General features: G+C 46.7%; 1 protein-coding gene across 1 annotated transcript in view; it reads left to right on the top strand.

The window, feature by feature from the left end:
* Window positions 1-12,132, top strand: part of ST6GALNAC1 (ST6 N-acetylgalactosaminide alpha-2,6-sialyltransferase 1) — a 206,240-nt gene that overhangs the window by 124,470 nt on the left and 69,638 nt on the right. Inside the window, exon 2 of the mRNA XM_088458219.1 lies at window positions 5,334-5,691. Coding sequence (XP_088314345.1) covers window positions 5,334-5,691 — 358 coding nt within the window. The remainder of the gene's footprint in view (window positions 1-5,333; window positions 5,692-12,132) is intronic.

The raw sequence follows: 12,132 nt of genomic DNA, 5'->3' as shown, positions 1-12,132 counted from the left end.
AGGATTCAATGTTTCCTCACCATCGCCAGTTTTTTCCCTTGATGTTTTCCAAATTTTATTTTATGACACTGTGGCTGCACTGGCTTGCTAGCAGCTGCACTCACTGGGCCTGATTCAGTACGGGTTGCAACTGCAAATGCAATAGCAATTACGCACGGAGTCTCACTGTGATCGCTATGGCATCGCAGCACAATCTGTATGCCCACCTTACCTTACACACATCCGTAATACTTAGCAAGGCTACAAAACCATCGCAGCCTCACGCACACTTGCGCAAGCTCTGACCTTACTCAGGAATTGCTAACCTCATTCAACGCACTGAGTACTCGAGCTGTGTATTTATGCACGCCCCTGCAACGGCGTTCAAACGCACTGGCACGCCTGTGTTCAGCCGACCTCCCCCCATCACCTCCCCCGTATGATACTTCCTGTCAATCACTCTGTGATGGGTCTGTGTGGACACTACAATCGTAGTTCTGGTCGCAGTGACTGGTTCACGCACACGCACTGCGATGCATTTGCATGCGCAGAATGCAACAATTGGCCGATTGCACGCGTAATCGCAGTTGCGATCCTTGCTGAATCAGGCCCACTGTGTGGTGCTTTGGGCTGCCAGCTGGCTGTCTCAATATCTCGTATTTACAACTTAAGAGACTGAAAGAGATGGACGCAATGCCAATGTTTAAGCAGTTGAGCAATCAATGGTGGTCTGTGCATACGTCAGAGTCATACTGTGCATGCATCAAGTTTCATTACCGATGTCAGTCGCAGCGAGGATTTTTTCGCAAAGTGATTGATAGGTAGGGACCATTTATGGGCGACAACGGGGAGGGGGGTTTGGGGACAAAAACGCAGGCATGCTGCAATCGTTTTCAAGGCATGTTTCTGCTTGCGACTGCAATCACATATGCAGAAAAAATGGCTCCGGTGTCTCAGATATCAAGGTCATTCTGCGTTACTGGAAAGTCCAATAATCGACTGATCTGCATCCGAACCGCATCTTTGTACGCCGGTGCTTAGATTTGTGAAGCCGCCAGTGGAGCGTATGCATAAAGAGGGGGCATGCTCTTGCAACCCGTGAGGTAATGCCCCCTGATGTGACGTTTCAGGGGCATAATTGTGTCATGGCAGCCTTTTCCGTTATGCTGGTGTTGAACCCAGCACTCCAGCAGCTATTGTGCTATGAAAATTAGTGGTGACACAGTGTCCCCCAACCTCTTCATCGGTTCACTGCTACCACGGGTGGGTCAGTGCCCGAAAAGCGGGATTGTCCTGCTAAAATCAGTATTGTTGGGAGATATTATATATTCTATTTTATATTTATTTATTCTGTCAAACTCCATCAAGATAAACATTACATGGGTGCTTTCAGAAAATTATTGGTGTATTATATATTTAGGTAGCCAGCTTTCTTCAAAAAATAGAAACATCTGTTAACATCTGTTCCAGAACCAATGTTTAGGACTAAGGGGCCTATTTATCAATCTTTTTTATTTTATTATTATTTTAGAATCACTTAAACGTATTGTTGCCAAGCCCTTAAATTTGCATTCTATTCCATCACTTGTAATGGCAAATGCGACCTGTTTTAGATTTAATAAAAGAAATGTATGATACAGACTGATCAAACTGAAAATAAATAGTTAAAATAGAAACTAAATTAAATAAAACTTATCTGCACCCAGGGACCGGTGATTGGTGTCACCTTCTGTGTTACTCGGTCAGCTGAACTGTGCAACCTCAGCTGAGATGCCTTCTGGGACTTTCACAGCATCTCAGCCTCACCGATCACCGGTACTTGGCTGCAGGTAAGTTTTAATTGATTTGTTTTCTAATGGGAGCCGGGAGGGAGATCCCGAGGGGTAGCCAGTGGTACATGCACAAACACACTTTCAGGAAATATTTTTGAAAAGAATCCCTGAGAAGTGCTTGGAGAGGATTCGCAGGGGCAAAGCTTTCTAGCAAGCTCTTTCCCTGCATGCGATAGTTGATACATCATTGCAATGTATTCAAATATCGCATTGTGAATTTGAGCAAATTTATCACATCCCATCCACATTTAAGATGTTTTGTGACCAATGTTAAGATGCAAAAAATGTAAAGGGAGCACTCAAGGCATGAGTAATTATACCAAGTTCCATTGTACAAAGGTTTTTGCATAAGAGGTCGCCTCAAATCAAAATATTCACAACTGAAATTATTTTTGTCCACATTTGATTTCACAAAAAACACCCTCTCAAAATGGGAAGCAGTTGGGAAACCGATGGACAGAGGGCCTGATTCAGAGCCGGACGCTCTGACCAGAGCGCTCGCTCTGAATCAGGGCCCTCCTACCTAAAAATGGAGCGGCCTCTTGGACGCTCGCATAGCTGTGGGTTACCACCCACAGCTATAGCGAGCGTCCATGATGATGGTCGCGATGGTCAAGACCATCGCGACCATCGGGCTTGCGACGAGACCCTGCGGTAGGGTCTCGCTGCCGCAAGCCCAGGAGTGATTTTGGCTCTATCAGACCAAAGGAGGCATGCTGTCATTCACCATCGACAGCACGCCCCCTTTGGTGCGAGACCCCGAGCGACGGCTTCTTCGTCGCTCGCCGGGTCTCGCGCATGCGCACGACGGAGTTCCCTCCGTCGTGCGCATGCACATTCGGGCACCATTGACCTGCTTGCGAGCGTCCTGCGCTCGCGAGCGGGTCTGAATTAGGCCCAGATTCAGAGCCGGATGCTCTGACAGAGCGCTCGCTCTGAATCAGGGCCGTCCTTCTGAATTTTAGAGCGGCCTCCTGGCCACTTGCATAGCTGTGGGTGACCACCCACAGCTATAGCGAGCGGCCAAAAAGATGGTCGCAATGGTCAAGACCATCGCGACCATCGGGTTTGCGATGAGACCCTTGTGGTAGGGTCTCGCTTCCCGCAAGCCCTGGAGTGCTTTCAGCTCTATCAGAGCCGAGAGCACTCCCACTGACATCACAACGCCTCCGTCTGGGCAGCTACACCCCAGGCACGCCCATCAAAGGGGGCGTGCTGTCACTCACCATCGACAGCACGCCCCCTTTGTAGCGAGACCCGGAGCGACGGCTTGTCTGTCGCTATCCGGGTCTCGCGCATGCGCACTGGCCCAACATCGACCAGCTTGAGAGCGCTCAGCGCTCGCGAGCTGGTCTGAATTAGGCCAAGAATCCTGACCGTCGGCTTCCCAACTGTCTAATCCCAGCAAGGGCTAAATGACAGGCGTTGAAATCCCAACACCCATAATTTTACCTACACCGGGAGCCCGGCACCCGGCTTGCCAATCTAAGGTAAGCTGGAAGCCAAGCGCGGACAGCCACAGGGGGAGCGGGTTAGGTTTAGGGTTCCCAGGGGGGGGATTTAGGGTTAGGCACCCCCCCTGGAGTTTAGGGTTAGGCAAGGGGAAAAGAGGGTTAGGGTTAGGCACCCCCGGGGGGAGTTTAGGGTTAGACATCCCCCGGGGGATAGGCACTTACAGGGGGGATTAGGGTTAGGCACTTGGAGGGGAGGTTAGGGTTAGGCACCCCTAAGGGAGGGTTAGGGAGGAGAATAGGTTAGTCAATACTTACCTCTCCACGATCTGGATTTTTCACTGCTGCCGGGATGCCGCTGTCGGGATTTGAACCGCCGGCCATGCCACGGTAAATCATACTGAATCCCTCAAAATGAACAAATTAAATTCTTGAAACACATTATGACAAAAAGCTGTGCTAAAAAGGTTTGTTATTCATTCCCTTAATGCCCTGAAATAAATTTGTTCTAAGGGCCTGATTCAGAGATGGACGGAATGCTGAGATTTACGCAGATTGAGCAATTGTTTGCCATTGTGTATAAGCCGCACTGCCCACGCGCAGCGATTGAATTGCGAATCTGCTCACACAGAGCAAAGTGATGACAGGTAGTCAGCATTTGGAGGAGGTAACAAGGATGGTTTAAAAAACGCAGGCGTGTCGGACTGTTTGAACACTGTTTTCTGGGCATTTATAAATTAGCCTCTGAATTCTTGCTTCTTGCTGTGTCTGCAACAGCTTAGACTTACTCAGAAGGCTGATGGCGGCCTGATTTGCGTTCAATGTTTCCGACGGTTTTGTATATGAGTGGCGGATGTGAGATGCTTTCAATGGGTATCTCTAAGCAGTGGATGGCGAGTGAGTCATTAGCATATTTTCTAAATTCAGATTCGTGAGAGATCGCAACTGCGATGGCATTTGCGCATACTTGCCTACTCTCTCGAAAAGGTCGGGAGCCTCCCAAAAATCGGGTGTCGCTCCCAGCTTCCCAGAACAGTGGGCAAGTCTCCCGCTTGCACACCCCCTGCACCCCCCACCAACGTCCACTCCCACCTTGCATAGGTGGCCGGTCCACGGGGAACTCATGACGCGATTCGTGCTGAATCGCGTAATCATGGCCCTGTCTCCGGCTACACAGTGCCGGTAATCGCGACATTGTGTAGCAGAGGCGGGGCCGTGCCCGCACCTCCAAAACCACGTCACGCCCCCCCTTGTTGTGCCGAGCTGGCTGCCTCCTCCCGGAAGAGGCAGCCAGATTGTCGGCAAGCCTGATTTGGATCAGGCCCTATATCTGTCTTTGAGAATGATGCTGTCAATTTTAGCCCATATTGGCACAGCCCTACATGATGATATAACTTTCTGTTCCCTGTAATGACATATATGATATATATTATGGTGTCATATGAACAAATAAATTATTATTTTATGAAAAAAGGTATAGTCCCCATTTCAACAATACTGATAAAAACAACAGCTGCATCAATGAGGATTAAATGCACCGTTTGGGCTGCTTTTTTGTGCTTTTATGATCCTTGATACTATAATGTGTGAGAATTTCGAGAATTTCACAGTGTATAGTTGCTAAAGTAAATCCACAAATTGCTTTCTGCCCCCTACAGCATGCATGGTTACCATGTTAGTATTTCAGGACCACTTCTTATTTCATGCACAACAGGTTTCGTGGTTTCTAAAGGCTCCTCCCACGGTTTGACACTGCGCATGTGAACAGGGTCAGCTTCTTAAACTTTGTAACTGATATTTTGTTATACTGGTTTGTATTCATTTATAATTTATATTTGATTTTTATTCTCAATTGTATAGGTTACATTTTTTTTTCATATAGATTATGATTATTTCCAGCAGGACTTGATTTGAGGTATGTCTGGTTGTGTGGGAACAAACAGATACAAAACTTGAGTTATGATGTGTATAGGTGTGTTCACACACAAATCTCTCAATACATAGCTTCCACAAAATATTGTGTTTTACACCGCAAGCAATATTACCATAACCAACTGTTTTGTCTTTTCAGTGCAGGAAAACATAAAGGTGATTACACAGCCACGACACCAAGCGTAACAGACATTCCTCAATCACTATTTCAGAAGAATGAATTAAATGAACAAACTGAAGACAAACAGTCATCTATAAAAAGTGACAAAGAAAATCACTCAGTCCAAACAGCCAAACTAACATTTCATTATCTCCCAAAACCCATCAGTAAAACATCTGTAAAAGTCAGATTGACCAGTAGAACTAGGAGGAATGTTCAGTCAACGTCTCTCATCAGGCAAACTGCATGGAAACCTCTTATGGCAAGAAATTTTACTTCAGAACCAAAATGGGAAATTGAAGACGTTTATACCCTGGTGACTTCCTCCTCACAGACTGTAAGTGCTGGTTTAATAGTTGTGTATTTTTTTGCTTTGTATTAGATCAGATTTTCCAACTTCTCAATAGGGAACTCCAGGAGGGTCCAGGAGAGGGGACAGCCAGACGAATGGTACGGGGGCGTGGTGCTACAATTGCATCACCATGGCCCTGTCTCCGCCATACAAAACTGTAAATCCTTGCATGGGAAAGCAGGGCCACGATTATGTGATTAAACAGGAAGGCCGGGATGTACTAAAGGAAAAATGCGGTAAAAACCCCGTTTTCGGGGGTTTTACCGCATTTCCATATGTACTAAGGACCGTCCGCACTTTTATCGGTGCAGAGGGTAACGCCAGAGAAACCTGGCGTTACCCTATAGAAGCCTATGGGCTTCTTACCACACCCTGCTCCTGATGGTTTGCCGCCGCCCCGCTGTCTCCCAGCGCTGGACCCCACTCACCTGCTGTCCATGGTCGCCGGCCCGCGCTCCTCCTGGGTCATCCGCCTCCTCCTAGTCTTCTTCCGGGTGCAGGGAGGAGGAGAAGGAGCCCGGGGCTTCCTGCATATGTGACCAGCAGGAAGCTCCCGGGGCTCGGAGGGGGCGGTGTCCCACGGAGACCCCGTCACCCGGCGTCAGCTGCTTCGCAATAGACAGCTCTTATCGCAAGAGCTGCCCTTTGCGATACTAATTGCATGTTAGTACATATGCGATTAGTAAGGTTGCGGTGACTGGCGGAATGGTCACCGCAACCTTAGTACATCCCGGCCGAAGCGTGTTATCAAGCCGTCTGGACCATCCACTTCACTCGGTAAGTGGGCTGTCAATGGTCAGCAGCTACAGGATTATGGAAATTTGCATGGTCTTCCCAGTCCAAGATATCTACCCGAGATTAAGGAGGACTTTCCAGGAGAGTAGGCAAGCACAGATGTGTCCAGCTACACCTTTGCCGATCGTGCTACAAACATGCGTACGCACTGAACTGCGATCGCACCATGCAATCCAATGGCGGTGTGGATGCGAACGCAATGAGCGTATCCCCTTGCGGGCACATGCCTCGTGCCATATGTGGCGCGATTTGCTGCGTACACAACAACAATATAGCAGGGCACATCTGTATGTATCAAATTACAGAAAATGTATTATTAAATATGTACCCTCTATATTTCCACCCTCTCCTCAGATTAACACAGCAACCTCTTGCTGCATTCTGGAGAACAGTAGCTAAGAGAATTGCAGAGGGCTTCACAACTTTTGACTTTAGTAATTTGGCATGACCAGCTACCAAAATTTCTAGACTGCAGTTGTACCAAAAAAAAAGGGTAGAAATCACATAACTTGCGCTTGACTGACAATCAACCTGGATATGTTTCTCAGGTGGTATCTCATCACTGGACAATGATCTGTATATCGTATATATCTCTAGGAGAGTATCCTCTCAGAGATCATAGCATAACCCAGAAGAGATGAAATAAGTGCATATAGTGAAGCACGTTTTTAATATACATAAATGACAATGAAAACAAAAATTATGACAATGAAGGCAAGATGTATATCCCTCCACATGAGGTGATCTGTATAAAAAAAGCAGGAGTATGCAGCATATATTCCTATGGAAAATTCACCTTGAAAAAGACCCCAGTATATGGGATCGAAACGTGTTGTTGTTTTATGGATTATCTCCTTGGACTTATGCTATGCAGAGCTGAACCGAACGATGAAGTGAGCAGTGCCCAGCGGAGAACCCGGGGCTTCCACTGAGACATTACTGCACGCTTTATTTATTGGACTATCCAGTAATTGCACTTTATTGTCCATGTGGGATACCTCCATAGGATTCTATGCTGCATATTCCTGCTTTTTTTTATACAGATCACCTCATGTGGACGGATATACATCTTGCCTTCATTGTAATAATTTTTGTTTTCATTGTCATTTATGTATATTAAAAACGTGCTTCACTATATGCACTTATTTCATCTCTTCTGGGTTATGCTATGATCTCTGAGAGGATACTCTCCTAGAGATATATACGATATACAGATCATTGTCCAGTGATGAGATACCACCTGAGAAACATATCCAGGTTGATTGTCAGTCAAGCGCAGGTCATGTGATTTCTACCCTTTTTTTTTCACAATCAGATATATTAGTAGGTTTTGGGATACCTATAGTCATTCACTTACCTGCTGCATGAATTTATTGCACAGATATCCACTTTCTTTATTGTTTCTTTCACCATTGCAGTTGTACCAGACTGATGACAAGGACACCTAAGCAGTAGGGCTCTCAGATCAGAATTAGCCAAGCAGGTGACTAATGAAGGTGCTGGGAACATACTTTTCACCCACAAGTATGATCCAGGCCTCAACTCCTTAATTTAACTACTGACAGTTTGTAGAGGGAATGTAGTTTATAGACCGGCGCGCTAAATGCCGCCGGTCTATATCCCGACAGCAGAAGCTCGACAAGGGACTGAAGATAGGCGTCCAAATACCGACTCCTATCTTAATCCTGACGCCGGAATGCTGAAGGACGCCGGACTGATCGAGGTAAATCCGTCCGTCCTTAGCCCACGCGTCACATTCTATTGCTCGGTCTTATTCCCCCTCTGAGAATGCCAAGCTTATGTTTAGCTCTTTTACACACTCAGAGCTAGCTGGTCAGCTGGAAAAGCAGCCTCTAGTCATAGTTGAAGGTGTCTGGTACTAATAATAAATCATAATCACTTAGGCAAACAATGAGAAAAGCACAAGTCCACTTGATTTTATATGAAAATATATATAAGATAATAATACATTGAGCCTACTATTTAGCTGTACCCTAAATGGGTTATAGCAGTGTTTCCCAAACTGTGTGCCGCGGCACCCTGGGGTACCGCAACGCACTTACAGGTGTGCCGCGCAGGGCTGGATTAGCCAGAAAACAGAACAGGCTGTAGAGAGAACAATGAGTTCTCCCTAGCCAGTCTGTATGGCTATGCAGTTCTCCCAATTGTGCAACAGCAGCAGCTTCAGTCCTGCTTTTCTGCTGCTCTAGTGAGACTCCAGGGTAGGGATGGAACCGGAAGCCAATGTTTAGCAACAGTCGATATATCTGATTCGATGGAAATACTTTTTTCATCAAATACCGGGAATTTGATGGTTGCCAGCCATCGGATGCAGCTTTCCGATGCCCATCCGATGTCTGGCTGTGGGAGAGGGAGAACACACTGAGGGAGAATAGATGCGGCATCTATTCACAATGTTGGGGGAGGCTGGGGGCAGCCCAGCATCTCGGAGAGTGCTGGGCACACCCCCAGTGACAGGGGCGTTTCTAGAGAGGAGGGGGCCTGTGTGCAGACTCCGACATGGGCCCCCTCCTCTCTATCTGGTGGCCGGCAGCGCACTGAGCTGTGTGTGGCCAGCGCAGGAGTTATAGACTCTGGGCACTAGAGTGCACCCAGAGTCTATAAAGTATGCGCAGGTCACCGGGAAAATGGCCGCAGCAGCCATCTTCCCTGTACTGCGCATGCGCAAACGACAGGAAAATGGTCGCGGTGGTCATTTTCCAGTCATTTTTACAGCGCCGGACCCCGGGCCGACGTGGGACTCCAGAAAGGTAAGTAAAACTATGGGTGCAGGGTGTGCGGTGTGGGGCCCCGCACACCCTGCAACCATTATACATATGCCTCTGCCCAGTGATGTTACAGGGGGAGCCGTGAGGCTCCATCCCCTTTCACACAGGCTTCATCCCCTTTCCGCGAGAAAGTATAACCATATACTATTGAATTGTTACGATGCAATGGCTAGTTGTGCAGTGGAAAAATAGATGCCATGCACCCCACAAAGAGTGCTGGGCATGCCCCACAGTGATGTGGACATGGGAAGCCGCCCTTTCACGCATGAAAGTAATTATCGAATTGTTGTGATGCGATGGCTAGTTTTCATCACATCGCATGATTTGATGTTTTAAGCCCGGTAACCATTCAATGCCGGGCTTCCGATGTCCTACCCTTCTCCAGGGTCAGAGGATCTTGTGAGGAGCCCTGATTGGTAGAGCTCAGCACATGCTCCTCTGGCCCCAGCAGAGGGCGGGACTAAAGCAGCATGTCCACATCAGGGGTACATTTACTGAAGGGAATCTATCCTATAACATGGAGCAAGGAGCAGCCAGGTCCACATCGAGGTGAAAGAGGTACTCCAGTAAGTCTGTATGGTTGTGTCCATATGTGACCCTCCCTTCCTGTATGTGTATGTATCTATGTGTATCCCTCCCTGTATGTATGTGTGTATATAATTGATGTATCTATGTATGTGTGACCCTGCCTGTATGTGTGTATATATGTATGTATGTATGTGTGTGTGACCCTGCCTGTATGTGTGTATATATGTATGTACTGTATGTATGTGTGACCCTGCCTGTATGTGTGTATGTATGTATGTGTGACCCTACCTGTATGTGTGTATATGCATGTATGTATGTGTGACCCTCCCTGTATGTGTGTATTTGCATGTATGTATGTGTGACCCTACCTGTATGTGTGTATATGCATGTATGTATGTGTGACCCTCCCTGTATGTGTGTATTTGCATGTATGTATGTGTGACCCTACCTGTATGTGTGTATATGCATGTATGTATGTGTGACCCTCCCTGTATGTGTGTATATAATATATATATACAGTATGTATGTATGTATGTGTTACCCTGCCTGTATGTGTGTATATGTATGTGTGACCCTGCCTGTATGTGTGTGACTCTGAATGTATATGTGTATGTATTTATTTGTGACCCTCTCTGTATGTATGTATGTATGTATGTCCATACCTGTATTTGTTTATGTTTCTGTTTATGTGTGACCCTGTCTGTATATATGTATGTATGTCAATAAGTATGTTTGACCTTGCCTGTATGTATGTTTGTATGTATGTATGTATGTTGACCCATGTATGTATGTTTGACCCTGCCTGTATGTGTGTATGTTTCAATGTGTGACCCTGCTTATATGTGTGTGTATATGTATGTGTATATCTTATGCTTAGGAAGCACAAACGGTGTAATGGTTAGTATTACTGCCTCACAGCACTGAGGTTGTGGGTTCAATTCTCACTGTGGCCCTAATTGTGTGGAGTTTGTATATTCTTCCTGTGCTTGCATGGGTTTCCTTACACACTCCAAAAATATACTGGTAGGTTAATTGGTTCCCAACAAAAATTACCCCTAGTGTGTATGTATGTCTGTGTACATGAGGTAGGAAATATAGATTGTAAGCTCCACTGGAGCAGGGACAGATGTGAATTGACAAATATTCTCTATAAAGCACTGTGTAATATGTGTGCACTATATAAATAACTGGTAAGAAATAATGCTCACATAATAGGTTATTATTGTAAGAGACCCTCACTTGATTTTGCTAGTGTTACATTAGCATGAGAGGTTCCAACAGAACCTCATAGTTAATTGAATCTATCCCAAGGCTTAAGGGTGTCGCAAAAAAGTTCTGAGACAGTAAGGGTGCCAGAGAAAATTGACCTTTCTACATGCCCTTAAAATGCTCAGACCTCCCCAGACCCCATGTGCCCCTGTTATGCCATAAGTCCCTTCCATGCCATCAGACCCTTCCAGGTGACCCTTATGTGACATTCAGACCCTGCCACATGCCCCTTATTTTGCCATCACCCTGCCACATGACTCTTATGGGACATCAGTCCCCTCCAGATACCCCTTAGGTAACATCTTTCCAGTCCACAAGGTCCTTTATGTGTCATCAGTCCACTCCAGGTGCCCCTTATATACCATCAGACTAATTTGCATGCCCCTTATATGCCACCAGACTCCTCCACATGCCTCCTATATGCAATCAGTCCTCTCAAGATGCCATCAGACTAATCCATATGCCCCTTATATGCCATCAGTTTCCTCCAAACGCCCCTTATGTGCCATCAAACTTCTTCATATGCATTTTATGTCATCAGACACCTCCACAAACTCCTATGTGTATAGTTTTATTTTAATAAATAATATTCACAAATTGGTAGCAAAACTATATTTTGGTACAAGGTCAGGAGACATGGTGATGGTGAGGGGGTGCTCTTTCTATGCTCAAACGTACAGTAGTTAAAATGTCTGGTTATTTTGTCAATTTGTGAGGCATTTTGTGGCACCTGTATAAGGTTCCGTGCTGGGGAGGGGGGCACTGTGAGCCCCTCAGCCCAACACAAATCCAGGCGGGGGCGTGATCAGTGTGATCGCTACCCCCACAGGCAGAGGAGACTGCTGCTCAGCAGCAGCGATCAGTCTCCCACTGCAGCCCACCACACAGCAGCATGTGCTGGGCTGCTGACAGGTAAGAGGGAGGGGGGAGTAGAGCGGCGTTGGACCCGGGCCCCTCCATCAAGCCCAGGTAACTAGTACCTGCTCCCCCCCCCTCTCGGCGGCCTGATGATGTCCCTTAATTTTAGTGAGTTTCAGTTGTGCCT

Source organism: Taudactylus pleione, unplaced genomic scaffold (genome assembly GCF_031769625.1).
Source record: "Taudactylus pleione unplaced genomic scaffold, aTauple2 ptg000817l, whole genome shotgun sequence".
NCBI classification, from domain to species: domain Eukaryota; kingdom Metazoa; phylum Chordata; class Amphibia; order Anura; family Myobatrachidae; genus Taudactylus; species Taudactylus pleione.
Note: the sequence above shows the minus strand (reverse complement) of the source record. Positions and strands in the feature narration are given on the sequence as shown.